The following is a 26,921-nucleotide window of genomic DNA, read 5'->3' as shown; positions in this document are numbered from 1 at the left end:
AAAGTGTGTGCGACCAAGGAGGCCTACAAACCTGACTCAGTTACAGCAGCTCTGCCAGGAGGAATGGGCCAAATTTCACCCAACTTATTGTGGGAAGCTTGTGGAAGGCTACCCAAAACGTTTGACCCAAGTAAAACAATTTAAAGGCAATGCTACCAAATACTAATCGAGTGTATGTAAACTTCTGACCCACTGGGAATGTGATGAAAGAAATAAAAGCTGAAATAAATTATTCTCTCTACTATTATTCTGACATTTCACATTCTTAAAATAAAGTGGTGATCCTAACTGACCCTGATTAAATGTCAGAAATTGTGAAAAACTGAGTTTAAATGTATTTGGCTAAGGTGTATGTACAGTGCCTTGCGAAAGTATTCAGCCCCCTTGAACTTTGCGACCTTTTGCCACATTTCAGGCTTCAAACATAAAGATATAAAACTGTATTTTTTTGTGAAGAATCAACAACAAGTGGGACACAATCATGAAGTGGAACGACATTTATTGGATATTTAAAACTTTTTTAACAAATCAAAAACTGAAAAATTGGGCGTGCAAAATTATTCAGCCCCTTTACTTTCAGTGCAGCAAACTCTCTCCAGTCGAGATCGGCGTGGAAGAATTTGACTGGCCTGCACAGAGCCATGAATTGGATCGCTGACTGCGAGCAGGCCTAATCGCCCAACATCACTGATGCTTTTGTGGCTGAATGGAAGAAAGTCCCCGCAGCAATGTTCCAACATCTAGTGGAAAGCCTTCCCAGAAGAGTGGAGGCTGTTATAGCAGCAATGTTCCAACATCTAGTGGAAAGCCTTCCCAGAAGAGTGGAGGCTGTTATAGCAGCAATGTTCCAACATCTAGTGGAAAGCCTTCCCAGAAGAGTGGAGGCTGTTATAGCAGCAATGTTCCAACATCTAGTGGAAAGCCTTCCTAGAAGAGTGGAGGCTGTTATAGCAGCAATGTTCCAACATCTAGTGGAAAGCCTTCCCAGAAGAGTGGAGGCTGTTATAGCAGCAATGTTCCAACATCTAGTGGAAAGCCTTCCCAGAAGAGTGGAGGCTGTTATAGCAGCAATGTTCCAACATCTAGTGGAAAGCCTTCCTAGAAGAGTGGAGGCTGTTATAGCAGCAATGTTCCAACATCTAGTGGAAAGCCTTCCTAGAAGAGTGGAGGCTGTTATAGCAGCAATGTTCCAACATCTAGTGGAAAGCCTTCCTAGAAGAGTGGAGGCTGTTATAGCAGCAATGTTCCAACATCTAGTGGAAAGCCTTCCCAGAAGAGTGGAGGCTGTTATAGCAGCAATGTTCCAACATCTAGTGGAAAGCCTTCCTAGAAGAGTGGAGGCTGTTATAGCAGCAAAGGGGGGACCAAGTCCATATTAATGCCCATGATTTTGGAATGTTCCATAGTCACAAAAATATTATTTGTGAAAAATGTTTGCATCCCTGTTAGTGAGCATTTCTCCTTTGCCAAGATAATCCATCCACCTGACAGATGTGGCATATCAAGAATCTGATTTAACTGACAGGCCACCCCCAGGCTGTGAGGGTAGGCAACAATACATCCGCCACGCTGACCATCAACACGGGGGGGGGGGGGGGGGGGGGGGGGGGGGCCTCAGGGGTGTGTGTTTAGTCCCCAGTTGTACTCCCCGTTCACCCTCTACTGCGTGGCCAAGCACAACTCCAACACCATCATTAAGTGTGCTGAAAACACGGCGGTGGTAGGACTGATCACCGACGAAGACGAGGCAGCCTAAAGGGAGGAGGTCAGAGACCTGGCAGTGCGATGCCAATACAACAACCTCTTCCTCAACGTCAGCAAGGCAAAGGAGCTGATCGTGGACTACAGGAAACGGAGGGGCTAGCACGCCCCCATCCACATCGACGGGACTGTACTGGAGCGGGTCGAGAGTTTCAAGTTCCTCGGTGTCCACATCACTAAGTAATTAACATGGTCCCCACACACCCACACAACTGTGAAGAGGGCACGACAGCGCCTCTTCTCCCTCAGGAGGCTGAAAAGATTTGGCATAGACCCTCAGATCCTTATAAAGTTCTACAGCTGCACCATTGAGAGCATCTTGACTGGCTGCATCAGCGCTTGGTACGGCAACTGCAAGGCACCTGACCACAAGGCGCTAAAGAGGGTAGTAGGTACCTACCTAACCTCCCCCTCTCTCCCTATAATCCCCCCCATCTCCCCCTAACCTCCCACTCTCTCCCTCTAACCTCTCCCTCTCTCCCCCTAACCTCACCGTCTCTCCCTCTAATTCCCCCTCTCTCCCCCTAACCTCTCCCTCTAACCTCCCCCTCTCTCCCTACAAGCCCCCCCATCTCCCCCTAACCTCCCACTCTCTTCCTCTAACCTCCACCTCTCTCCCTCTAACCTCCCCCTCCCTCTAACCTCCCCCTCTCTCCCTCTAACCCCGCTCTCTCCCTATAACCTCCCCGTTTCGCACTATAAACTCCCTCTCACTCCCTCTAACCTCCCCCTCTCTCCCTCCCCTCTCTCCCTCTAACCCCCCTCTCTCTCCCTCTAACCTCCCCCTCTCTCCCTATAACCTCCCCCTCTCTCCCTCTCTCCTCCGCCTCTCTCCCTCTAACCCCCCTCTCTCTCCCTCTAACCTCCCCCTTTCTCCCTCTAACCTCCCCCTCTCTCCCTCTCTCCTCCCCCTCTCTCCCCCTAACCTCGTTGTCTCTCCCTCTAACCCCCCTCTCTCTCCCTCTAACCTCCCCCTCTCCCTCTAACCTCCACCTCTCTCCCTCTAACCTCCCCCTCCCTCTAACCTCCCCCTCTCTCCCTCTAACCCCCCTCTCTCCATATAACCTCCCCTTTTCTCCCTATAAACTCTGCCTCACTCCCTCTAACCTCCCCCTCTCTCCCTCTAACCTCCCTCTCTCTCCCTCTAACCTCCCCCTCTCTCCCTCTAACCTCTCGCTCTCTCCCTCTAACCTCCCCCTCTCTCCCTACAAGCCCCCCCATCTCCCCCTAACCTCCCACTCTCTTCCTCTAACCTCCACCTCTCTCCCTCTAACCTCCCCCTCCCTCTAACCTCCCCCTCTCTCCCTCTAACCCCGCTCTCTCCCTATAACCTCCCCGTTTCTCCCTATAAACTCCCTCTCACTCCCTCTAACCTCCCCCTCTCTCCCTCCCCTCTCTCCCTCTAACCCCCCTCTCTCTCCCTCTAACCTCCCCCTCTCTCCCTATAACCTCCCCCTCTCTCCCTCTCTCCTCCGCCTCTCTCCCTCTAACCCCCCTCTCTCTCCCTCTAACCTCCCCCTTTCTCCCTCTAACCTCCCCCTCTCTCCCTCTCTCCTCCCCCTCTCTCCCCCTAACCTCGTTGTCTCTCCCTCTAACCCCCCTCTCTCTCCCTCTAACCTCCCCCTCTCCCTCTAACCTCCACCTCTCTCCCTCTAACCTCCCCCTCCCTCTAACCTCCCCCTCTCTCCCTCTAACCCCCCTCTCTCCCTATAACCTCCCCTTTTCTCCCTATAAACTCTGCCTCACTCCCTCTAACCTCCCCCTCTCTCCCTCTAACCTCCCTCTCTCTCCCTCTAACCTCCCCCTCTCTCCCTCTAACCTCCCCCTCTCTCCCTCTCTCCTCCCCCTCTCTCCCCCTAACCTCGTTGTCTCTCCCTCTAACCCCCCTCTCTCCCTCTAATCTCCCCCTCTATCCCTCTAACCTCCCCCTCTCTCCCTCTAACCTCCCCCTCTCTCCCCCTAACCTCGTTGTCTCTCCGTCTAACCTCCCCTCTCTCCCTCTAATCTCCCCCTCTCTCCCTCTAACCTCCCTCTCTCTCCTCCCCCTCTCTCCCTCTAACCTCCCCCTCTCTCCCTCTAACCTCCCTCTCTGTCCCTCTCACCTCCCCCTCTCTCCCTCTAACCTCCCTCTCTTTCCCTCTAACCTCCCTCTCTCTCCCTCTAACCTCCCCCTCTTTCCCTCTAACCTCCCCTTCTCTTGCTCTTACCTTCCCCTCTTTCCCTTTAACCTCCCCTTCTCTTGCTCTTACCTCCCTCCCTCTCCCTCTAACCTCCCTCTCTCTCCCTCTAACCTCCTTCTCTCTCCCTCTAACCTCCCCCTCTCTCCCTCTAACCTCCCCCTCTTTCCCTCTAACCTCCCCTTCTCTTGCTCTTACCTCCCTCTCTTTCCCTCTAACCTCCCTCTCTCTCCCTCTAACCTCCCCCTCTTTCCCTCTAACCTCCCCTTCTCTTGCTCTTACCTTCCCCTCTTTCCCTCTAACCTCCCCTTCTCTTGCTCTTACCTCCCTCCCTCTCCCTCTAACCTCCCTCTCTCTCCCTCTAACCTCCCTCTCTCTCCCTCTAACCTCTCCCTCTCTCCCCCTAACCTCACCGTCTCTCCCTCTAATTCCCCCTCTCTCCCTCTAACCTCTCCCTCTCTCCCTCTAACCTCCCCCTCTCTCCCTATAAGCCCCCCCATCTCCCCCTAACCTCCCACTCTCTTCCTCTAACCTCCACCTCTCTCCCTCTAACCTCCCCCTCCCTCTAACCTCCCCCTTTCTCCCTCTAACCCCGCTCTCTCCCTATAACCTCCCCGTTTCTCCCTATAAACTCCCTCTCACTCCCTCTAACCTCCCCCTCTCTCCCTCCCCTCTCTCCCTCTAACCCCCCTCTCTCTCCCTCTAACCTCCCCCTCTCTCCCTATAACCTCCCCCTCTCTCCCTCTCTCCTCCGCCTCTCTCCCTCTAACCCCCCTCTCTCTCCCTCTAACCTCCCCCTTTCTCCCTCTAACCTCCCCCTCTCTCCCTCTCTCCTCCCCCTCTCTCCCCCTAACCTCGTTGTCTCTCCCTCTAACCCCCCTCTCTCTCCCTCTAACCTCCCCCTCTCCCTCTAACCTCCACCTCTCTCCCTCTAACCTCCCCCTCCCTCTAACCTCCCCCTCTCTCCCTCTAACCCCCCTCTCTCCCTATAACCTCCCCTTTTCTCCCTATAAACTCTGCCTCACTCCCTCTAACCTCCCCCTCTCTCCCTCTAACCTCCCTCTCTCTCCCTCTAACCTCCCCCTCTCTCCCTCTAACCTCCCCCTCTCTCCCTCTCTCCTCCCCCTCTCTCCCCCTAACCTCGTTGTCTATCCCTCTAACCTCCCCCTCTCTCCCTCTAACCTCCCCCTCTCTCCCCCTAACCTCGTTGTCTCTCCGTCTAACCTCCCCTCTCTCCCTCTAATCTCCCCCTCTCTCCCTCTAACCTCCCCCTCTCTCCTCCCCCTCTCTCTCCCTCTAACCTCCCCCTCTCTCCCTCTAACCTCCCTCTCTCTCTCTCTAACCTCCCCCTCTCTCCCTCTAACCTCCCTCTCTTTCCCTCTAACCTCCCTCTCTCTCCCTCTAACCTCCCCCTCTTTCCCTCTAACCTCCCCTTCTCTTGCTCTTACCTCCCTCCCTCTCCCTCTAATCTCCCTCTCTCTCCCTCTAACCTCCCTCTCTCTCCCTCTAACCTCCCCCTCTCTCCCTCTAACCTCCCCCTCTTTCCCTCTAACCTCCCCTTCTCTTGCTCTTACCTCCCCTTCTTTCCCTCTAACCTCCCCCTCTCTCCCTCTAACCTCCCCCTCTCTCCCTCTCTCCTCCCCCTCTCTCCCCCTAACCTCGTTGTCTCTCCCTCTAACCCCCCTCTCTCCCTCTAATCTCCCCCTCTCTCCCTCTAACCTCCCCCTCTCTCCCTCTAACCTCCCCCTCTCTCCCCCTAACCTTGTTGTCTCTCCGTCTAACCTCCCCTCTCTCCATCTAATCTCCCCCTCTCTCCCTCTAACCTCCCCCTCTCTCCCTCTAACCTCCCCCTCTCTCCTCCCCCTCTCTCCATTTAACCTCCCCCTCTCTCCCTCTAACCTCCCTCTCTCTCCCTCTAACCTCCCCCTCTCTCCCTCTAACCTCCCTCTCTTTCCCTCTAACCTCCCTCTCTCTCCCTCTAACCTCCCCCTCTTTCCCTCTAACCTCCCCTTCTCTTGCTCTTACCTCCCCCTCTTTCCCTCTAACCTCCCCTTCTCTTGCTCTTACCTCCCTCCCTCTCCCTCTAACCTCCCTCTCTCTCCCTCTAACTTCCCTCTCTCTCCCTCTAACCTCCCCCTCTCTCCCTCTAACCTCCCCCTCTTTCCCTCTAACCTCCCCTTCTCTTGCTCTTACCTCCCCCTCTTTCCCTCTAACCTCCCCTTCTCTTACTCTTACCTCCCCCTCTCTCCCTCTAACCTCCCCTTCTCTTGCTCTTACCTCCCTCACTCTCCCTCTAACCTCCCCTTCTCTCCCTCTAACCTCCCCCTATCTCCCTCTAACCTCCCCCTCTTTCCCTCTAACCTCCCCTTCTCTTGCTCTTACCTCCCCCTCTTTCCCTCTAACCTCCCCTTCTCTTGCTCTTACCTCCCTCACTCTCCCTCTAACCTCCCCTTCTCTCCCTCTAACCTCCCCCTATCTCCCTCTAACCTCCCCTTCTCTTGCTCTTACCTCCCCCTCTTTCCCTCTAACCTCCCCTTCTCTTGCTCTTACCTCCCTCTCTCTCCCTCTAACCTCCCCCTCTTTCCCTCTAACCTCCCCTTCTCTTGCTCTTACCTCCCCCTCTTTCCCTCTAACCTCCCCTTCTCTTGCTCTTACCTCCCTCTCCCTCTAACCTCCCTCTCTCTCCCTCTAACCTCCCTCTCTCTCCCTCTAACCTCCCCCTCTCTCCCTCTAACCTCCCCCTCTTTCCCTCTAACCTTTCCTTCTCTTGCTCTTACCTCCCCCTCTTTCCCTCTAACCTCCCCTTCTCTTACTCTTACCTCCCCCTCTTTCCCTCTAACCTCCCCTTCTCTTGCTCTTACCTCCCTCCCTCTCCCTCTAACCTCCCTCTCTCTCCCTCTAACCTCCCTCTCTCTCCCTCTAACCTCCCCCTCTCTCCCTCTAACCTCCCCCTCTTTCCCTCTAACCTCCCCTTCTCTTGCTCTTACCTCCCCCTCTTTCCCTCTAACCTCCCCTTCTCTTACTCTTACCTCCCCCTATCTCCCTCTAACCTCTCCTTCTCTTGCTCTTACCTCCCCCTCTTTCCCTCTAACCTCCCCCTTCTCTTGCTCTTACCTCCCTCCCTCTCCCTCTAACCTCCCTCTCTCTCCCTCTAACCTCCCTCTCTCTCCCTCTAACCTCCCCCTCTTTCCCTCTAACCTCCCCTTCTCTTGCTCTTACCTCCCCCTCTTTCCCTCTAACCTCCCCTTCTCTTACTCTTACCTCCCCCTATCTCCCTCTAACCTCCCCTTCTCTTGCTCTTACCTCCCCCTCTTTCCCTCTAACCTCCCCTTCTCTTACTCTTACCTCCCCCTATCTCCCTCTAACCTCCCCTTCTCTCCCTCTAACCTCCCCCTATCTCCCTCTAACCTCCCCTTCTCTTGCTCTTACCTCCCCCTCTTTCCCTCTAACCTCCCCCTTCTCTTGCTCTTACCTCCCTCTCTCAATCACTAACTCGGGCACAGAAAGCAGACAGTAGAGTGAGAATGGTAAAGTGCCCAAAGAGAGAGATGTCAGAAAGGAGATGGAGAATGGTTCTCTTTTCATCCAGGAATGGAGCACTTTCAGGGTGTCTGAAAGAGATTTGGGACTGGGCAAAGGACCACCCCACCACACCCCATAAACCCCTGGCCTCTTCACATGTTCTACCGGTCTGGGTGGGATATATACTTAACAATGTTCAATATGAACAGAAACACAACTTTAACACACACAGTATACAGTGGGGCAAAAAGGGAAAACACTTATTTTCCACCATCATTTGCAAATAAATTCATAAAAAATAATCCAATGTGATTTTCTGGATTTTTTTTCTCATTTTGTCTGTCATAGTTGAAGTGTACCTATGATGAAAATTACCGGCCTCTCTCATCTTTTTAAGTGGGAGAACTTGCACAATAGGTGGCTGACTAAATACTTTTTTGCCCCACTGTATTTCTATACATCAAAACATCCAACTGAGTCGCGAACAGAGTTGCTAACTTATTTAGTAAGACTAACTTATTTAGTAAGACTAACTTATTTAGTAAGACTAACTTATTTAGTAAGACTAACTTGTTTAGTAAGACTAATTTATTTAGTAAGACTAACTTATTTAGTAAGACTAACTTATTTAGTAAGACTAACTTATTTAGTAAGACTAACTTGTTTAGTAAGACTAACTTATTTAGTAAGACTAACTTATTTAGTAAGACTAACTTGTTTAGTAAGACTAACTTGTTTAGTAAGACTAACTTATTTAGTAAGACTAACTTGTTTAGTAAGACTAACTTATTTAGTAATACTAACTTATTTAGTAAGACTAACTTATTTAGTAATACTAACTTGTTTAGTAAGACTAACTTATTTAGTAAGACTAACTTGTTTAGTAAGACTAACTTATTTAGTAAGACTAACTTGTTTAGTAAGACTAACTTGTTTAGTAAGACTAACTTATTTAGTAAGACTAACTTGTTTAGTAAGACTAACTTGTTTAGTAAGACTAACTTATTTAGTAAGACTAACTTGTTTAGTAAGACTAACTTGTTTAGTAAGACTAACTTATTTAGTAAGACTAACTTATTTAGTAAGACTAACTTATTTAGTAAGACTAACTTGTTTAGTAAGACTAACTTGTTTAGTAAGACTAACTTATTTAGTAAGACTAACTTATTTAGTAAGACTAACTTATTAGTAAGACTAACTTGTTGAGTGGAATTTTGCTTAGTGAAATACAATCCAAGTCAAGCATAACAGGTCCATTGATCTCAACCATTGGATTTAGCATTATTTTCTAAAGCTTGATTTAAAGACTGATTCTTAGAAACCTTTTATTATGGAGGACACCGGTTCTCTGGAGTCAGTTGTACAATGTACTGCTAATTCTGTAACAGGGAGGTCAATTGGAGATGATTCATTACAATGAAAGTATGTTGACCGAGCCCAGATGTCTTATCGTTACAGAGAAAGTTCAATAGAGAGCCTCCCGAGTGGCTGCAACCGGGAGGCCCATGAGGTGGCGCACAACTGGCCCAGCTTTGTCAGAGGTTAGGGGAGAGTTTGGCGAGCCGGGATATCCTTGTCCCATCGAGCTCTAGTGACTCCTTGTGGCGGGCTGGGTGCATGCACGCTGACTACGGTCGCCAGCTTTACAGTGTTTCCTCTGACACATTGGTGCCAGCTTCTGGGTTAAGAGAGCAGTGTGTCAAGAAGCAGTGTGGCTTGGCTGGGTCGTGTTTCGGAGGACGCATGGCCCTCGACCTTCGCCTCTCCCGAGTCCGTACGGGAGTTGCAGCGATGGGACAAGACTGTAACTACCTCTTAGATATCACGAAAAAAAGGGTTAAAAGTACACACATTTTTTAAAGAAACTTCAATAGATGCATAGTCAGGCATAAGTAGTTATGAATACTCCTGAGACTGTCAACTAGGAGTTCAACTGAATACGTCCAGTAAGTCAAGTCCTGAGACTGTCAGATTGCTTAGAGTTGTGTCTGATGATGTCATAATGCTGGAGAAAACCCAACCCTGCTTGCCTGTTTGATTGTATGGTACCAACTCCCTCCATCCATCTCTGCAAAGAAGTTGAGCTTCGACTGTTCCAATGAACCAAACTATTGTTCACTGCTAAACAAGGCGAGAAGATGGTTCTGATATGCCCCAAAATCAAGACGTCATTACCGTGACAGAGTATAGCTCATGGGACAGCTGTGTCACACCCTTTTTCCCATAACCCACACATACAGTACACATGCAGTCACTCTCGATTGTTACCAGAAGTGAGATGGCGTCAGGGTTATGGGACAGAATGTGTAGAGCGGAGAATTGTGACTCGAGGAAACAGGCAGTGGAAAAGGAAGAGGTGATGTCAAGGATCGACTGGGTTTCCTGTTCGGCATTGTTATCCGTCCCCCTGGCTCACACACAAAGGGGAGGAGAGGGGGAGAGAAAAAGAGGAAAGAAGAGATGGATTAAAGAACACTTGAGTGAGATGGATAGATCTAGATACAGGAAAGACACCGTGTGTTAAAAGTAGATACAGAAAGATAAAAGAGAAGAGGAAAGGAGGTGATGTAGACTGCAGAGAGAATCAGCTTCTCAGATCTGGGGCAGATACGTTCACACAGCCCTCATTTCCTTTTCCTCCAATTATTTCAACATCATCCTCCCGGTCCGGCTCCAGGAATTAGTAGAGTAGAAAGAAGGGGTGTGGCGACCCTGCCGTGATGTAACACTGTATGGCTCTAAGCCTCTCTCCACCCAACCCCATCTCCCCACCCTCTTGTGTTAAAGTCCCTACCTCAACATTTCACCATTAACTTCATGATGTCCTCCAGTCATTTAAAAAACAAAATTGACTGTTGAAAAGCGATATTCCAAGTATAATTACAGTAAAGTACACACACTAAAGGGTCAAAATATATATGTTTTACGCAAAATAGTGTTTTTTAGACACAACTGCGGAGTAGGGCAGTCAAGGAGTTGGTCTGATTGTCAAATGTGATGTCATCAGTCTCCCCCTTGCTTGAGGAACAATAGAGTAGCAATAGAGAACAAAAGAGGAACACCCCCCCCCTACTTGTGCCATGTCTTGTCTGACCTGTACCACCTATTGAGATGTACCTTTGTTAAGTAAACCAGGTGTTACATGATGTGAAAAGGAGACTGGAGGAGGAATTTAAGACCTGCTTGTTTATTTATTATTTAACCTTTATTTAACTAGGCAAGTCGGTTAATAACAAGTTTATATTTATAATGATGGCCTTTCCAAAAGGCCTCCTGTGGGGACAGGGGCCGGGATTAAAAATAAAACATGTCATTAAAATATAGGACAAAACACACAAGAGAGACACCACATGGGTTGTCACTGGTATCAGCCCTGGTGGAGCCAAAATATCTATGTTCTGGTGATCTACGGCTCAGCAATTACATGCCATTGCTTCAACAGTAGTTATATAACTAGTATTTCATGTGATTTGTTGTAGCAATGCTATGAACATTTCATAGGCTTATTGTAATGATATGGTCATTATATTGACGCTTTTGCCCAGTAAACACAACACATATCGTCATTCTGAGGAGGGCTAAACCCACAGGCTTCGTGTTTTCATCTTCCTACTCCAAACAACTCAGTCATCTAGACAACATAATAAAATGGCTATGCTATGGAATGTCATTGAATGGATTCTTTATTCTACACTATATTACACTAAACTCTATCCAATTCATCTATGCGTGATTGTGTGAGTGGTTGAGTATGTATGGAAGTCGAGGAATGTGATGGTGATGGTGACTCACACAAAGAGCGGAAGTACCGGTCCGTACCGGGGGAAAGGAAAGAGGTAGAGGACGAGCCGCCCCACCCGAGGTATTCTTCTCATCATCACACATAGTAACATTCCTCTCTCCCTGACTCACTGTCCACTCAGCATATTAACACCACTATCATACCGTAGTAATACAGTACAGCAGGGTGTTGACAGACATACACACTTTCTACTTAGTCACTGTAATAACTGAGGGCCACAGTGGTGTGTCATCACAGCCACATTCGTGGTGAATGAATGTTGGCACCACCGATTTAATAACCGTGGGTATAGCTGTGTGTAAACTCTAGTTACTCAATGGTAACCTCATTCATTGAGAGACTCCTCTTTAACTACATTAGCAAGTATGTTTATGATTGTGTAAAAAAAATGACACAATGACTTTTATATAACATCTATTCAGGACACGTTTGCTCTTGTACTTCAGTTAAAGTACTATAAGAAAATTGTTACAGTAGTCAGGCTTCAGGCTATTTTCACTGAGAAAGGCAATCCCTGTACCTCTCCGAAATAGAGAAAGATCTGTGATAGGGTCAGTGTCCCCCTCCTCCCTGCGGCGTTCCTCTCATCTCGGATGGGAACCATTTCTCTCCTTCATTTAATTTCTTTCTCAAGTGAATGACTAACAGGAAGTGTTGAACGATGCGAAAAAAAATCTGAATTGAGTTGGACTTTTTCACTGTCTTCTACTTGACCCTGTGTGTACTGGCACCGCAACAACTTTTCTGTTCCTCTGATACGTCTGAGGTCGGGTCTGTGGATGTAGTGTTTGGATTTACTGCTCTTAACCATCTTATTTGTAGCATTAGAAAAGGGTGGGGCCTCTGATTTTGAGTTCAAAGTATACACTCACTAATAAATCACACAGCAATACTTGATTTAATGTTGATTGTTAGATTTTATATTTAATATTGATTGTTTTATTGTTAGTTTCTGGCTAATTATTGCTTATGAAGGGTGTGTGTGTGTGTGTGTGTGTGTGTGTGTGTGTGTGTGTGTGTGTGTGTGTGTGTGTGTGTGTGTGTGTGTGTGTGTGTGTGTGTGTGTGTGTGTATGTGTGTGTGTGTGTGTGTGTGTGTTCGATCCAGACACTACTTGATTAGAGACGTTAACTCCCATTTGGGAACATTCCACATGGAATTCACACATTTCGCCAGGTCAATGTAGAGGTTTGAGGAATCTGATATGCGGTATTTACCTGAAGAATTAGCAGCATTCCTCAAAGTGTCCACACAAACCCACAGACAAAAGCTGAATTAGATGGTCTACTCTGCGTTGCCTATTTGCCTTTAATGAGAATGGGCCATTAACATTCATAGGGACAGGCAGCAACTTGTGGTCCACCTCCCGAATGATTTAGTTCCTCTAAACAAACTGGCTGAAACAACCTCAAATGGACTGCATTCATGGTCATTGTTTGGAAGTGTGTGGATCAGTAATGACGTATATTTGTGGTGCTGGTGTCTTTAAGTTGTTGTTAAGGCTCATTGACTCCATACGACTTACTTCCATTGCTAATATAGTAACCTGCTTTCGCAAGGAACTCCAAAGAGTTTGAGGCCTCTGAACTGCCTTAGCGGCATGACTCTGTCAACATTCCTTCATGACTGGTGACATAGATATTGAGCAGTGAGATGTCGACTCTCCAGAGGAAGGGAGGGAGTGAAAAGAGAGGGGCCTCAGACGCATTTCCATTTGCTTTTCTAAAGTCTGGGGGAACTGTGTATTAAGGGTGCAAGGGGAGAGACTGAATGGGGAAGAAAGGGGTGAGGGGTGTTGTAGAAAGACCCCCTCCCCAAAAGATCTGTCTTTAATAAGGCATTACCCAGAGCTACACTCCCCTATACCCCTCTCCCCTTACACTCCTTACCTAAGCAGGACTTCCAGGCTGCATGGGGTCTTAACACACACAATGAGGTGGGGAGGAGGGGGGTGTAACGGGGGAGAGAAGAGAGGTTGGGGGGGGGGACGCTTCCCTGAAAGATCACATGACAAGCACTGTCATTCTGGATGGGCGCTGAAGGGAGACAGGGGAGGAGAGAGGAGGAAAAGGCTAAATCATTCAGAACAGCTGAAGAAAAGAGAGCAAGGGGGAGGAAGGGGAGATGGGGGTGGTCCTTACATGACATGTGTGTCGGTCAGGAGCATCTGTTGAAATGTGTGTGTAGCTCTAGCTTCTACCTTCAGACTAACAGAGACGCTCTAGAGAAGAGAGACTGCTCCTGCCCCCAGACTTAGGAGGGAACCGTGTTAGAAACTTAAACCCCACAGACTTTACTGTGCGTGAGAGAAAGAAAGAGAGATAAACGTCAACGTTTTTTTTTTACAACCGCAGTTCTTAAAGAGTATTTTTTATTTACTATTTTTGTAAAAATAATTATAAAAGAAGTTTTACAAATGCTTGGAACGATAACTCTCACAGGTAAGATTAAACATATTTCCTGTTCAGTTATGATCTCACTGTGTCAAATGTCATTGAGAAGTTGAGCATAATGTTGTTTAACTTACTTTAATTTGATGTAACGTGAACTTTCATCCCAATTGACAGATATGATGATGACTGAGTAACTTTAATTATCTTTTTAGTTTCTATTAGGGAGACTCCATGCTCTTTAAGTAGTGGTATAACGTTTTACAATCCCTTCCAGATAGTTATTTAGTAATGTAATTAGCATAACATGAAGGGGTTAAACCCTAGTTTCTCCTTAGGCGACCAAGTGTAGCCAGGGGCATTGCTGTCTTGAGGGTGTGGTTGGTATTGTGGGTTGAGGCTGTCCTCGCCTGGTCTCTTTAACTAACTACATGGTCCCAGACTTTGATTTCAACTCTTATGTTTTGGATTAAAAAAAAGCACCATTGTTGAGTTTGTATATTTTTTTTTCCCAACATTGTGTGCTTTGGAAGTATGCAAATACTTGGTGAACCTGGCTCACTCAGATACGTTGGGTATATCCACTTATCTCTCATGACGTTAGATTGGTATCTGTTTCAGATTGGTGACTGGGCTGTGGGTAATTCTTAGAGAGCGTCTTCCCCTCTCGCTGATGTAACTCTACTACAGTTGTAGCCAAGACCAGTCATGGTATACGATACTCTAGCTCTGCCAGCCCTTCTTCCCTGAACCTCCTAATGTATACATTCCATAGATCATTACAACTGCCTAGTAGCTTCCACCATGAAACAGCAATTTCGCACTTCGACAACTGCCAGGTATAATTATTTGATTATATTTATGTTCAAATGTTTCAAAGACAGTTTTAAGCCAAGGTCTCATCTGGTTCTTAGAGTCCCAGCCCTGCACACCCTCATTCTTGGTAAGTATTTCAATTACTTTAAAATGGATCTCTTCTCCCAGTGGGGTGATACTGCTTGGCCACTGAGAATGGGTAGGGAGGGGTGGGAAGGGTAGGGGACGTATGGGATTGATTATGCAGCGAGAGAGAGAGAGAGAGAGATATTCTATAACCTTTGTAACTCAAAGTGATAGTTTAAAGGGGCTTGGTTGCTATTCTCTGCTTTATGTGTGAGAGTAGAAGTTGGCTTTCTCTGCATCAGAATAGGGAATGCCAGAAATAACCAGTGCTTATATAGTGATATGCCTGCTCTCTATTTCTAAGTGTAACTAATGGACTATATAGGATTAGTTGGGTTGTATGCTTAGGGTGTGAGCTCATATATAGTCATAAACTGTTGTCTTTAGATGGATCAGATAATAGAAGAGGCCAAATGGTTGGATAACGGTTGTTTGCTCCCCAGTGCTGATTGTGACCTCTAGTGGCTGGAGAGAAGCCCTCCGAGACAGTGGAGCCACACCTATAATAGTGGGGGAGAGAGGAGAAGAGATGGAGGAGGGGAGGGGTAGGCTGGGCCAGACTTCATGGGGGTTCTCTCTGTTTAACTGACTCTTTTTGTTCACTTTGTTTCCCACAGCAGACTACAGTAATTAGAGCAGGGATTTGCATATGTTTGTTTGGCAAAGTTTGCAAATACTGTCTGGATAGAATAGCAGGACGCCACCCAACTGACACCACCTCCCCCAAAAGCCGCCACTCCAGCATGAGTGGAGATGGAAACGCCCCCAAGCATCCCAACAACCCCCATTTACACACAAAGAGCCAGATATCTACTACAGCCACAACAGAGACTATCAAATTTCACATCTCTTTGGAGACGCTAGGGAATAATGATAGATTTACATGGAATTTAATCTGTGCATAGTCTTAACATACACACACACAGCTAGCTAAAATAATAAGTCATTTAAACTATGATAGTGTGTCAGAGATCTGTAACACCCTCTGACTGGGCCCTCAGGCATCATTCTACCCTCACCCCCTTTTCTCTCTCCTCCTCTACCCTCACCCCATTGTCTCTCTCCTCACCCGTCTACACTCACCCCCGCCTACTCCTAGCCCCGGGCCCTCACTTTCCTCTGGTACCAGTCAGAACTGACCCTCACTCATTCCACCTTTTCATGTACCCTCCCCCTTATCCCCACCCTCTGTAGTCTAATAACCCCTGACTCCTCTTTCCCCTCTTCCCTAACCAGCCGTAGGAGCGACCCTGTTAATGGTGCTATGCCTGTAAAAAGTTGGCCATAAAACAAAGATCAAACATACCTGAAGACGCCGGTACTCTGTTAAATCATCATGGTTCCTGTGTTTTATTATCGCCATAGATACACATGGCTTAGTACAGCCCCACTAAGGATTGACTCTTTTTCACAGTATAATTGTGTCTTGGACAGAAACATGTTTATTCATATGGCTGACCGATTCACTTATACACATTGGTTTAGGACTGAGATACAGCTCTAAACTGTATTTCCAAATTCTGGGATCACTTGGGCCTTACATCAGGGGTTGGGTTTGTTTGCATGTTGTTTATGGTCTTGACATTCCCTAACAATGGAATGGCATGACAATGTAACAACTGCCCTAACAATAACAGCTATGTGAGAGAGAGCTCTCCAACCCCCCCTCCCATTCCCATCTACAACCCCATTATTTAACCCTGCCCCCCCTCAACCCCCACCCCCTCAGGCTTCGGTTCGGCTGGCGCCTATCCGGAATCGGTTAGGCGAACCGAACGAGTGTGCTCGCATTCTCTTTTTAAAAGACCTTCGCTTGAAAAAAAACAAAAAAAATGACAATAGTTCTGTTTGTCCATCGTGAGACGCCTTCGCCAGAATAAATTTAAGAAAGTCATTAGTTTTGAGTTTTTTTTTCCGGGGAAATCTTAATCGCTCAAATGTACTAAGATGTTTGGTGTATTTATCAAGTAAAAAAATATGTATTGTCGTTGAACAGCAACTTTATTGAAGAATCTCTACTGTTGACAAATGACAGACGAAGGGGCGTATACTTCATTTTGTGTGTGCACGAACAGCCCAAGAAAGCCTTGCCAAAGACCAAAAAGAGAAAAATTACACAAACAATGCAGTCTTCATTTAGCTGTGTGTGATGGAATTCAGGTTAGAGGGATATCTTTGTTGGGTGGGGGATAGGCCCATAGTAACATATACCACATACAGCTGAAACCAAGTATTGGGTACAAAAATAGTATTTTTCAATGGGAAGTGGATGGCTGCTGTAGACCAGTTTATATTTACAGCATTCTAAAATAATTTAACTCCGGGTGACTCGCATAGCTCACATTCCTCACGTCAAACCCATATGTCCAAAATAGATGTTGTAAGCCTCACTCTCACAAAAGCCCCAAATGAGTAGAGTGTATATTACACAGATTTAGATTGAGTTGATGTGAAATTTGGTGAATGTTTTTTTATACTCGTGGTTATGTTGGTCAAAATTGTTTTTTTAGCCAATGAATGAAGGCAACTTTTTTCTTAGAGCAGTGATATTCCAGGAATGTCAGTCCAACATGTGAAGCTCCACCGCTGTAATGTAACAACAGGAAGTGAACAGATTAGAGAGATAAACTCTGGCCAAATGCCAGAACTGTATTTTATTCATGGACAAGACAAGAGGAGCATCATCTTCACTGCTAATGTTTCTATAGTGCACATTATACTCCAATATTACCTTTTTTTCTCACATTGTTTCATTCTCTTAGAGAAATTTATGAGCAAGACGATTAATTAGTTGGCTCCAAAAACATAGGATTATCAGATTTGTCATAGGGAAATTATTCGTATTGAAGTAAAATCTCATACTGTTGTTTTATCTGTGTATTGTGTGTGTGGAAATGTGTGTATGTGTGTGGAAATGTGTGCGTGTGCATGGTGCACATACTAGTGTGAGTGGTTTTATCTGTCAGTCAGAGGAGAGAGGGGGGGGGGCATGTTTGCCTGGTTAAACGACTGCGTTTGTCTCCCAGCCTTGGTGTGTATCTAAAAAAAATGCTGTGAATTTGTTTTGAGAGCCCTAGGGTAGGCTGAGGACCCCCAGAGAAAAGACTCCCAGCAACAGATGTGAGATTTCCCCTGCTGTAGTGGGATGCTAGAGGAAAAGAGGCCTCAGAAGTCTAAATGGCCTGTGAACTAAGCCCAACCCCAGCCCACTACCTCCACCCACTCCTGTCAAAACACAGATAGATATGGCAGAAATGTCAGGCAGTGTGTGTGTGTGTGTGTGTGTGTGTGTGTGTGTGTGTGTGTGTGTGTGTGTGTGTGTGTGTGTGTGTGTGTGTGTGTGTGTGTGTGTGTGTGTGTGAGAGAGTGTGTGTGTGTTCTGTTTCTCTCACCTGTCACTTCAACAGTTGCGTCTTCTTTCTGTCAAATAGAGAAACTAGTTCTTACAGTAGATGCATGAGAGTGGATAAGGAGGTGATAGCTATAGTTTTGGAAAAAGCAACACAGCTGGGGGGGTTTGCAATATAGATGTAGGATCTTTAAAAATAGTCATGACTAGTTAGCTTATTAGTTAGCTAATCCTGCAGCAACAGGAAATGTGAATTATGTGGATTATAATTAATGGCCATTTTTATAGGGGTTGATACATTTTTTGTGAGGGCAAATAAAGTCTTAAATGTCAAAGCGGAAATTCTCAGCAACAAAAGAGTTATGATCCTACATCTGTACACCCTTGTCTGTAAGCTTTCTTTATTTTGGGATTGGATCTTTGTCCAAGCGTTGGCAATGGAATTCATTTCATTGTTGTTGATTGGTGTCAACGATCAAACTTTATTTCTGGTCCTTGCATACTGCTTGATTAAATCCACTCGGGGTCAGCTATTGCTTTTGTGATGTGGTTTAGGTCATCTTCAGATGTTGAAGAAGCTATTTGAGTTTTTAAAAATGGTTTTCTCACATTTTCCATTTGCCCTGATACAGTCTTGTCTCTGGTCTGGCTCCCCCTATGTGCCTGTGTGAGAGAAAGTGTCTATCGGTTGTTGTTTGTGGGAATGGGTATATTACCTTACTTTTTATCTCTCTGTCATTTCAGTTGATGCCGTGTCCGTGTCTCAGAAGGAGGAGGTTCCTGAAACAATGGACTCCCTCCAGGCTGAGGTGCCCCCTCAGGTGAACGGAGAGAAGGATGAGAATGAGTCACCTGACACAAACAACATCACCTCTGCAGAGGAGAAGGAGGTCGAGGAGAAACCAGGTGAAGCCAATGAGGTGGGCTTCAAAAAGATCTTTAAGTTTGTTGGCTTCAAGTTCACTGTGAAGAAGGACAAGAATGAGAAGACGGAGCCGGTGCAGCTGCTGACGGTGAAGGACAAGGACGTGGAGGAAGGAGAGACCAGCGGGTCTGAGGAAACTAAGGAGGAAGCCACCACTGCAGAGGAGGAGGTCAAATCTGAGAAGGAGAAGGCAACTGAGCCAGATACCTCCACCATTGAGACTGACGCCACTCCAGTGGATGCCCCATCTGAGACCGTGGATGGAGAGGCTGCAGAGGCAGTCAGAGAAGAGGCTGCAGAGGGAGCTGAGGCAGAAGCTACAGAGAAAGAGCCTGAGGACCCAGCTGCAACTAACCCACCTGGCCAGGAGACCACTCAGTCCCCCTTCAGAAGGTTCTTTACACAGGGAATCTTCTTCAATCTGCGCAAGAAGGCAAGCATCAAGAAGCCCAAAGAGGAGGAACCAAAAGAGAAAGCTGCCGGGGAGGAGATAAAGGAGGGAGAGGAAACAGCAGAGGCTGTGGTGGAGGAGGATGGAGAGAAAGCAAAAGAAGAGGTGGAGGGAGAGGTGAAGGAGGTGGAACCAGTGACAACACCAGAGGAGGCTAAGCCTGATTATTCCACAGAAACTGAGACAGTGGAAGCACCTGTCAAAGAGATCAAAGAGGAGGTCCAAGCCGAGGTTGCAGTAGAAATGTCAGAATCCGCTATTTCTGACAATGCCAAACCAGCACAAGAGAAAGTTGAAGAGGCTGTGGAAGCAGACAACGCCCCAGTCGAGGTCACCACCGAGGCTGAGCTGCTATCATCCCAGGAGAAGGTCAAGGCCCAGGGAAGCCCACTGAAAAAGCTCTTCACTGGGGCCGGCCTGAAGAAGCTCTCTACCAAGAAACAGAAGAAAGACAAGAAAGACGCAGAGGCCAAGCTGACCGAGCCTGGGGAACAGGCAGCTGAACTCCAAACCTCCACAGATTCAGCAGAGGTCCAGAAACCCGACAGTGGGGCCTCGTCTCCAGAGGAGTCTGGTGAGCATGCCATCGGGGTAGAAACCGCCCAAGCTGAGGTCAGCCAAGAGGCTGATGGGGAGGTAACCAGCTCAGACGAAGGGAAGAAGAAAGAAGGTATCATGCCCTGGTCCTCCTTCAAGAAGCTGGTGACGCCCAAGAAACGCATCAAGAGGCCCTCTGAGAGTGAGGACGAGGCAACTGGTGAGAAAGCCAAGTCGGGCACCCTGTCCTCCACTGAGAGTGCCGTGTTTGTGGAGAAAGAGAAGGAGCCGGAATCCACTGAGGAGGACCCAAAAACCGAAGCCACTGAAAAGCTGGAGGGCAGCACCGAGGACTCCAAAAGGATGAAGATGGACACCTCAGTCTCATGGGAGGCCCTTATGTGTATGGGCGGCAATAAGAAAAGGACCAGGAAGACCTCTGACTCTGAAGATGAGGAGACCAAAATCGAAGAGGAGGCGCCACAAGCTGGAGAAGAACCGGCTAAGACCACAGAGTCTCCTCTTGGAAGTTCCAGAGAGGCTGATCAGGAAAACACAGTGTCGTCCCCCGAACCATCCACTAGCCCCGCCGCAGGAGAGTCCACCTGGGATACTCTCAAGCGCCTCGTCACCCATAGGAAGAAGCCCAAAGCCGAGGATAAGACAGATGAGTCCGGTGCCGAACCGGTTGTCTCAGACAGTGAAATCTCAAAAGAAGATTCCTCATTCTCTCTGAGGAAACTCATCCCTGGACGTAGAAAGAAGAAGCAGCTTTCATCCGATCTGGGGTCTGGCGAGGAAGACTCTGACACACCAGCCGTGGTCCCCCTCTCAGAGTATGACAATGAGCATGCCAAGACTAAGGAAGAGGCTGAATTTGAAATGACAGTGGAGACAGTGGATGCTAAGGAGGCAGCACCAATCACTCAGGCTCAATCCTCCACCGAAGAGAGATCCCCCTCTTGGATCTCAGCCACGGCTGTTGTGGAAGACCTCCAGGAGATTCCACACGATCAGTTGAGCGACATCCCAGAAGAGGGTGCCGCCACCCCAAAGTCTGCTGACACCACTCTCGCCGAGGACATTGTAGAGCAGACCTCAGAGGCGGTCACATGCCTGGAGCAGAAGCCTGAGCTGTCTGTTGCCGAGGTGACTACAAAGATGATTCCAGACATGTCTGGAGAAACCACCCCTGTGCCCTATGAGCCTGAGCCAGAGTCTCTGGAGGTCCTGCAGGAGGCTGTGGAGCTGGTCAATGAGCTCCCAAGCCTGACTTCCGTAGAAATCACAGAGGTCCAACTGGAGAATGTTGCGTCCATCCCAGAGCCCACACCGCCGATTGAGTTCACCGAGAGCGAATCAAAGGTTGTCTTGATGGTGCATAAAGAAACTGAGGCCACCGCCATCTGCACTGGCCTGGGCACCAAGGAGATTGCCAAGGTGGCGGTGGAGAAGCCTGTGATTCCCACCATGGAGTGTCTAGCTGAGATCAGCGATGCTCTGTCTGCTGAGTTGCCAGTGGAGGACAAGGCTGATCCAACTGAGGCGACTGATTCTATTGAAGAGCCAATGTTTGAGGCTCAAGTGGAGCAGGTCGACAGCACATTCCTGGAGACCTCCCTAGAGAATACTATTGAAGATATCCCAGAGCCTGAGATAGCCACTGAGGGCAAAGAGCCTGAAGTTGAAAAGCTAGCCGTGATCAATGATATCCAGACAGAGGCTGAAATCATCGAGGCCCCTGTAGTGACTGAGAACACCCCCAGAGTGGAGCTGGTGGACCCCATCACACCAACTGTCGAAGAATCCATTGCCGCTGACATTGTGGAGATCTCTGAGGCACCTGTCGTTGAGGTCAAAAGTGAGGAGATGGAGGTGGAAGAGACAGCTGCCATCAAAGACATCGCTCCTGTAGAGGAGGTGAATGAGCCCATCACAAGAGAAATGGCTACCTCGCTAACTGACTTCGATCTGGCCACAGTTACTGAGGTTAGCGAGGCAGCCATTGCTGTTGTAGCCCCTGCTGAAGAGTTCGTCATTGTCAAGGAGACTGTGTGCCTAATCAGCCCACCGTCCGTGAAAACCCAGCAAGTGGAGGTCCCAGAGGCCATGGCGGTGGAAACAGTCTCAGTGGCAGTTGCAGAGCCTGCTGGTGATTACCAAATCCAAGTGAAAGTGACTGAGATTGGTGTCACAGAGGCCGAGGAGACGAAGGAGGCAGAGGCCATGGAGGAGACGGGCTTGGTCATTGCTCAGGTGGTCATCCTGAACGCTGTGGAGAAAGTGTCTGAAGCAGAGGCTGAACCCGAAGCACCTGCCTGCGTCACTGCCACCGTGAAGACACCTGAAGACGCACTACCAGTCCAGGCAGTAGCAATGATAGAGAAAGAGATTGAACAAATAGCAGAGGAGAAACCTGTCATTGCTGAAACTCCTGTAGTCCAAGTTAAAGCACCAGCACCAGAAACTCCTGCAGAGGAGCCTGCTGCTCCAGAGGCACAAGCCGAGGCTGAAAAACCACCAAAGGAAGTTCACGAGGCCGTTCAGGTCATTGAGACAATTCCAGTCATAGTTGAAATCACAGAGAGTATCGTGGAAGAGGTTAACAAGGAGGCGGAGGATGTTGTCAAAGAGGGAGTTGAGGAGATAAAACAGGAAGTGGAATTAAAGCAAGCAGTGGAGGTCAACATAAGTGAGGAGAAAGTTGTAGAGGTTGAAGTTGTAGTAAAGGTGGAACAGACAGAGAGTGAGTCAGATGGAAAGGCAGAGGAGGAGATCCAAAAGGTAAAGAGCAACGTAGAGGCAGTAGAGGTTCAGGAAGTTCTACAAGCTGAGGTAATCAAGCTGGTTCAGGAAGTGATAGCAGAGGTTCCCGTTCCAGAGGCAGCTGATGAGAAGTCAGAAGCAGTGGTGGTGACAGAAGCGACCCCAGTACCAGAGGGGCTCACAGAGACACCGAAAGCCCCAGCCCAGCCAAAGGAGACGACTGCTGAGGTTGTGGGCCCACATACAGTACAGGTGGTCAATCAAGCGGCACAGATCGTTGAAGAGAAGGAAGCAAAGGAAATCCAGATGGAGGAGGTGGTGGAAATCGATGCCATTGTAAGCGCACCAGAGACAAAGGAAGCCCTGGCTAAAGAAGTCACGCCAGCCCCTGAATCCACACCAGACACCCCAGCTGTGACTGCCAGCCAAGAGGCTCCTGCTAACATCGTGGAAGAGGAGGTTGCCATCGCCATGGCTGTGACAGTTGCCAGACCAGCGGAGGCAGGGGCAGAGAAGGCGACGCCAGTGAAGCGTGTGGAGGTGATGGCGCAGGTGATCGAGGTGATCGAGGAGGCAGTTAGGGAGATTGAAACTGTCTCCTCCACAGAGCTCACAGCTACATCGTGAGCAGGTAAGCAGTCTGTCTTATATCTTATGTTTATGATTAAGTAATGAGTTGATGTTTATATGTCAAAGAGTCCCAAAAATATTTCCCCACAATTAAATGGATGTAGTTAATGTTAGTCATGCTACATATTTTAGAGACATCTGGTCATACCCTTGTCTTCTAACACAAGAAAGTGAAAGAAAGCGATTTCTAGTATTTGACCAAGGTACCAATTCTAGACATATTATTAAGGTTATTATGTTCAACTAGCATGATGAAAAGGTGCACTATTTAAAAAATATCAAACAATCTTCTCATAGTGGCTTTTTTTAAAACATCAATGGGCACTACTTTTATCAGGGGGGAGGGGGAGACTTTCCGGCTGACCAGATGAAACAGCTTTTGTTCGAGGTACGAGTAACCTGGGGACGTTTTATATCAAAGCAGGAATGCAGTGGTTGACCCCTAGTTTGTAGACCGCGGTCTATAAAGAGAAGCGGTGTGTGAGGGGCAGATGAACTTGTGCTGACAGACTGATTATGATTCCTCCCTCATCCTCCTCCTTTTCTCCCTTCATCCCAGATTCAATATGGAGTCAAGCAAACATGTCAGAATAACCTACATGTTTTTAAGATTCAGGTCACTTTATTTGTCAATTCTACACAAGGTCCACCTGAAATTTGACTTGATTAAAGGGCGCGGCCCTGTTATATGTTTAATAAGCAATAACGCAGCACTGCAGCAAAAAGAGGAGTCAGTGAATTACAACGGGCTGAAAGCAGCATTGGCACAGCAGTCCCACTAAGCATGCTGAGTCATAAAAACAAAACCAAGAGAAATGGATGACGGAGCAGACAGAGAAGAGGGGAGGGAGGAAGAGAGGGGAAAGTGGAGCAGAGAAAGAAAGAGAGGTATACATGAGAGAGGGACATATAGGGGGTTCTGAGTCAGCAGTACTGCAGTCTACAACATCCCAAAAAGCATTTTAGACTCAGGCGTATGAGGCACTAAGTTCTCCTGTTTCAAACTACTCTCAGATGCAAGTATCTTATTAGAACAATCCATTAGAAGAAAAAATCCACTGAATGAAGTTTTCTAAATAAATCAAGTAATTTCCTAATTGTTATCCACAGGTTGGAGACCAGTTTTTGATATGTGTTTCCAAGGATAATGGTACCCATTTACTAATAACATTTATTTATTTATACCCTAGCTGTAGATGCAAGATGGTTGTCTGGGAGACGGACTGTCCTGACCAGGAAGTGAGTGATAGTGAGAAAGTTAGCAAGAGAGAGAGAGTGAGAGGATGCACTGTGGAGACACACTGAGACTGAGTTCCACCCCACCCTGCCCAGAGCGACTGAGTGACTGAGCTCCACCCCACCCTGAGCGACTGAGTGATTTCGCTCCACCCCACCCTGCCCAGAGTGACTGAGTGACTTCGCTCCACCCCACCCCTCTCTCCTTCCCCCATGCCCCTGTCCTGCAGCACCAGCCTGTCACACAGAGGTGGCATCCCCACCCCACTGTCCCTCCATAGGTGAAGCATCGATCTCCCTACACACATACCAAGCCACAGTCATGCACCTTTGAAGCTTCCCATCTGGCTCGTAATCAATGTGATTTACTTTTTCTGTTTTGATGACCTTGCTGTGGCTCGGGAGTCTGCTGTCCGTTTTGTGTGTGTGTGTGTGTGTGTGTGTGTGTGTGTGTGTGTGTGTGTGTGTGTGTGTGTGTGTGTGTGTGTGTGTGTGTGTGTGTGTGTGTGTGTGTGTGTGTGTGTGTGTGTGTGTGTGTGTGTGTGTGTGTGTGTGTGTGTGTGTGTGTGGTCGTGGTCTCAGAGTTGGAGGATTATTATCTTGTATATTGTATTTATATCTTATGCGTATTCTCTCATTCCCCCATCCTTTATTTTTTTTTGTATGGAATATGTGACCCATTTTCTCAAACATATGTAAGACTTAGATTCAAAGATAATGTCTGGATTTTGCAGAAATTCTAACTAAACCATGGTACATATGTGATTTCAATGGCGGTGTCCGATATCATTGATTGCAGACGATGACTTAATGTGAAGACATGGAGTGAGGTGAAAGTCAATAGGTGTGCAACAATCTTACAAACTTTAATCTTTTACATGTTCTGTCACACTATACTTCCCTTCACCTTTCAGCCTGACAATATATTTTCAGCTCCTACTGTAGATAAAACATACTTCACTGCCTGAATGACTGTGAAAAAAAGTATTGTTACTTTCTGAAATAAGTATGTCTTTGATTATCGTGTAAAAATACAATAAAACACTATTATCTCAGCCTGGTTTGATATTGTGAGAGAGGTATTTGGTGACACTGATTTATTAATATGCAGTGTACTATGATGGACATACACTTGCATGGGGAGAGTAACATATATCTCACGTTAGATTGTCTTGTATTTTCAAGTGTATGACTTCTGTTAACGTTGTGGATAGCACTTCAAAATATGTGTAATTGCTTGATCTCTTGAAATGGTGATCTATCCGTCCATCTCTGGTGTACAGTGTACGCTCGTAGGGAGGATTGTATGCTAGTTTGGAGTGTACACCAGTTATTTGGCGCCCTCTGCTGCCGATACAGACTATCACATCTCTCAGTCTATATATTTTACCATTCCCACTGGTGAGTGCTGTTATGTATGTTTATGTTTGAATGTTGGAAATGTTTACATTTCATTGCATTTTCAAATGAACATTGTTTGCTGAAAATACATTCCACACATGCATTTCATGTTGTTACTTACTTGTGTGACAGTACAGTAAGTCATAACCTCACTGATTTGGCAACAGTGAGGTTTTTAGATGGTACAAACTACTCAATCACAAATCACATGGTACCAGACAAAGAGAACATCTTATATTGACATTTCTATGTAGCCAAGCCAAATTGACTTAGGGTAGGTTATCCATGGTTGCTAACATGATAGAACATCAGCAGGACGAAATGTGTCCAATTTGTCTCAAATGCCTCATTCTGGGTCAGCCTGATTTACTTATCTTCAAGTCAACTTTTATTTACCAATGAAATTCAAATGCTGATTTTGGGATTAGTTAGGGTGGCTAGATGAGCCAATTCTACTGTGGGCACATACTGTGAGAATGGAGTGCTTCCTATTTATCCCTCAGATGTCAAAATGATGATTGACAATATAGCTCTAGACTTTACACCTCACAAAGCTGACTGACCAATGAGACACGAGAGAAATCCTAGAAGCCTCGACCACTATATCTGGTCACTGTTTCACTTTACTTTGACTGTGGATTTGTCACACACATCCATAATGTTTGTTTTATGTAAAATAGTACAAATAAATAATAAACGGTCTGTGTTCACTGCTTATTCTATTGCATTTGGTTTGGAAACACCTCCACCTTAGATCCGCCCGAGCTTTTTGTAACACAATCTAACTGTGAACCTGGTAACATCTGTACAAATTGTATACCTATGCACTTCAAAAAAATAATATTGTAATAACCTATAAGCATATAATGTATCTGTAGCATGGACTTAATTCTGTCTTTTACATTTTCCAAGCTGTTAATAGTAGATAGAGAAACCTGTCTATATTTCATTCAAAAATAAAGCTAGCAATATAAAAATGTGTACCTGAGTTTCTGTTTCTATCTGGTTCTGAACTACATTTAGTGTATTAAT

The 26,921-nt window shown here is 47.0% G+C and overlaps 1 protein-coding gene across 2 annotated transcripts in view; it reads left to right on the top strand.

Annotated features, from left to right (window-relative positions):
- The window catches only part of akap12b (A kinase (PRKA) anchor protein 12b), a 64,440-nt gene extending 37,570 nt beyond the window's left edge, over positions 1-26,870 (top strand). The window contains exons 1-3 of one of the 2 annotated variants that reach the window (XM_021600763.2): positions 13,347-13,703; positions 18,688-23,253; positions 24,443-26,870. In XM_021600763.2, coding sequence (XP_021456438.2) covers positions 13,679-13,703; positions 18,688-23,249 — 4,587 coding nt within the window. In that variant the 5' untranslated portion in view covers positions 13,347-13,678 and the 3' untranslated portion in view covers positions 23,250-23,253; positions 24,443-26,870. Of the gene's footprint in view, positions 1-13,346; positions 13,704-18,687; positions 23,254-24,442 lie in introns of those variants that run through there. The other variant, XM_021600762.2, reaches the window with a different exon arrangement.
- The last annotated feature ends 51 nt before the right edge of the window (positions 26,871-26,921 follow it).

Source organism: Oncorhynchus mykiss, chromosome 4, assembly GCF_013265735.2.
Source record: "Oncorhynchus mykiss isolate Arlee chromosome 4, USDA_OmykA_1.1, whole genome shotgun sequence".
Lineage (NCBI taxonomy): Eukaryota > Metazoa > Chordata > Actinopteri > Salmoniformes > Salmonidae > Oncorhynchus > Oncorhynchus mykiss.
The sequence above is the reverse complement of the archived record's forward strand: the minus strand, read 5'-3'. Positions and strand labels throughout refer to the sequence as shown.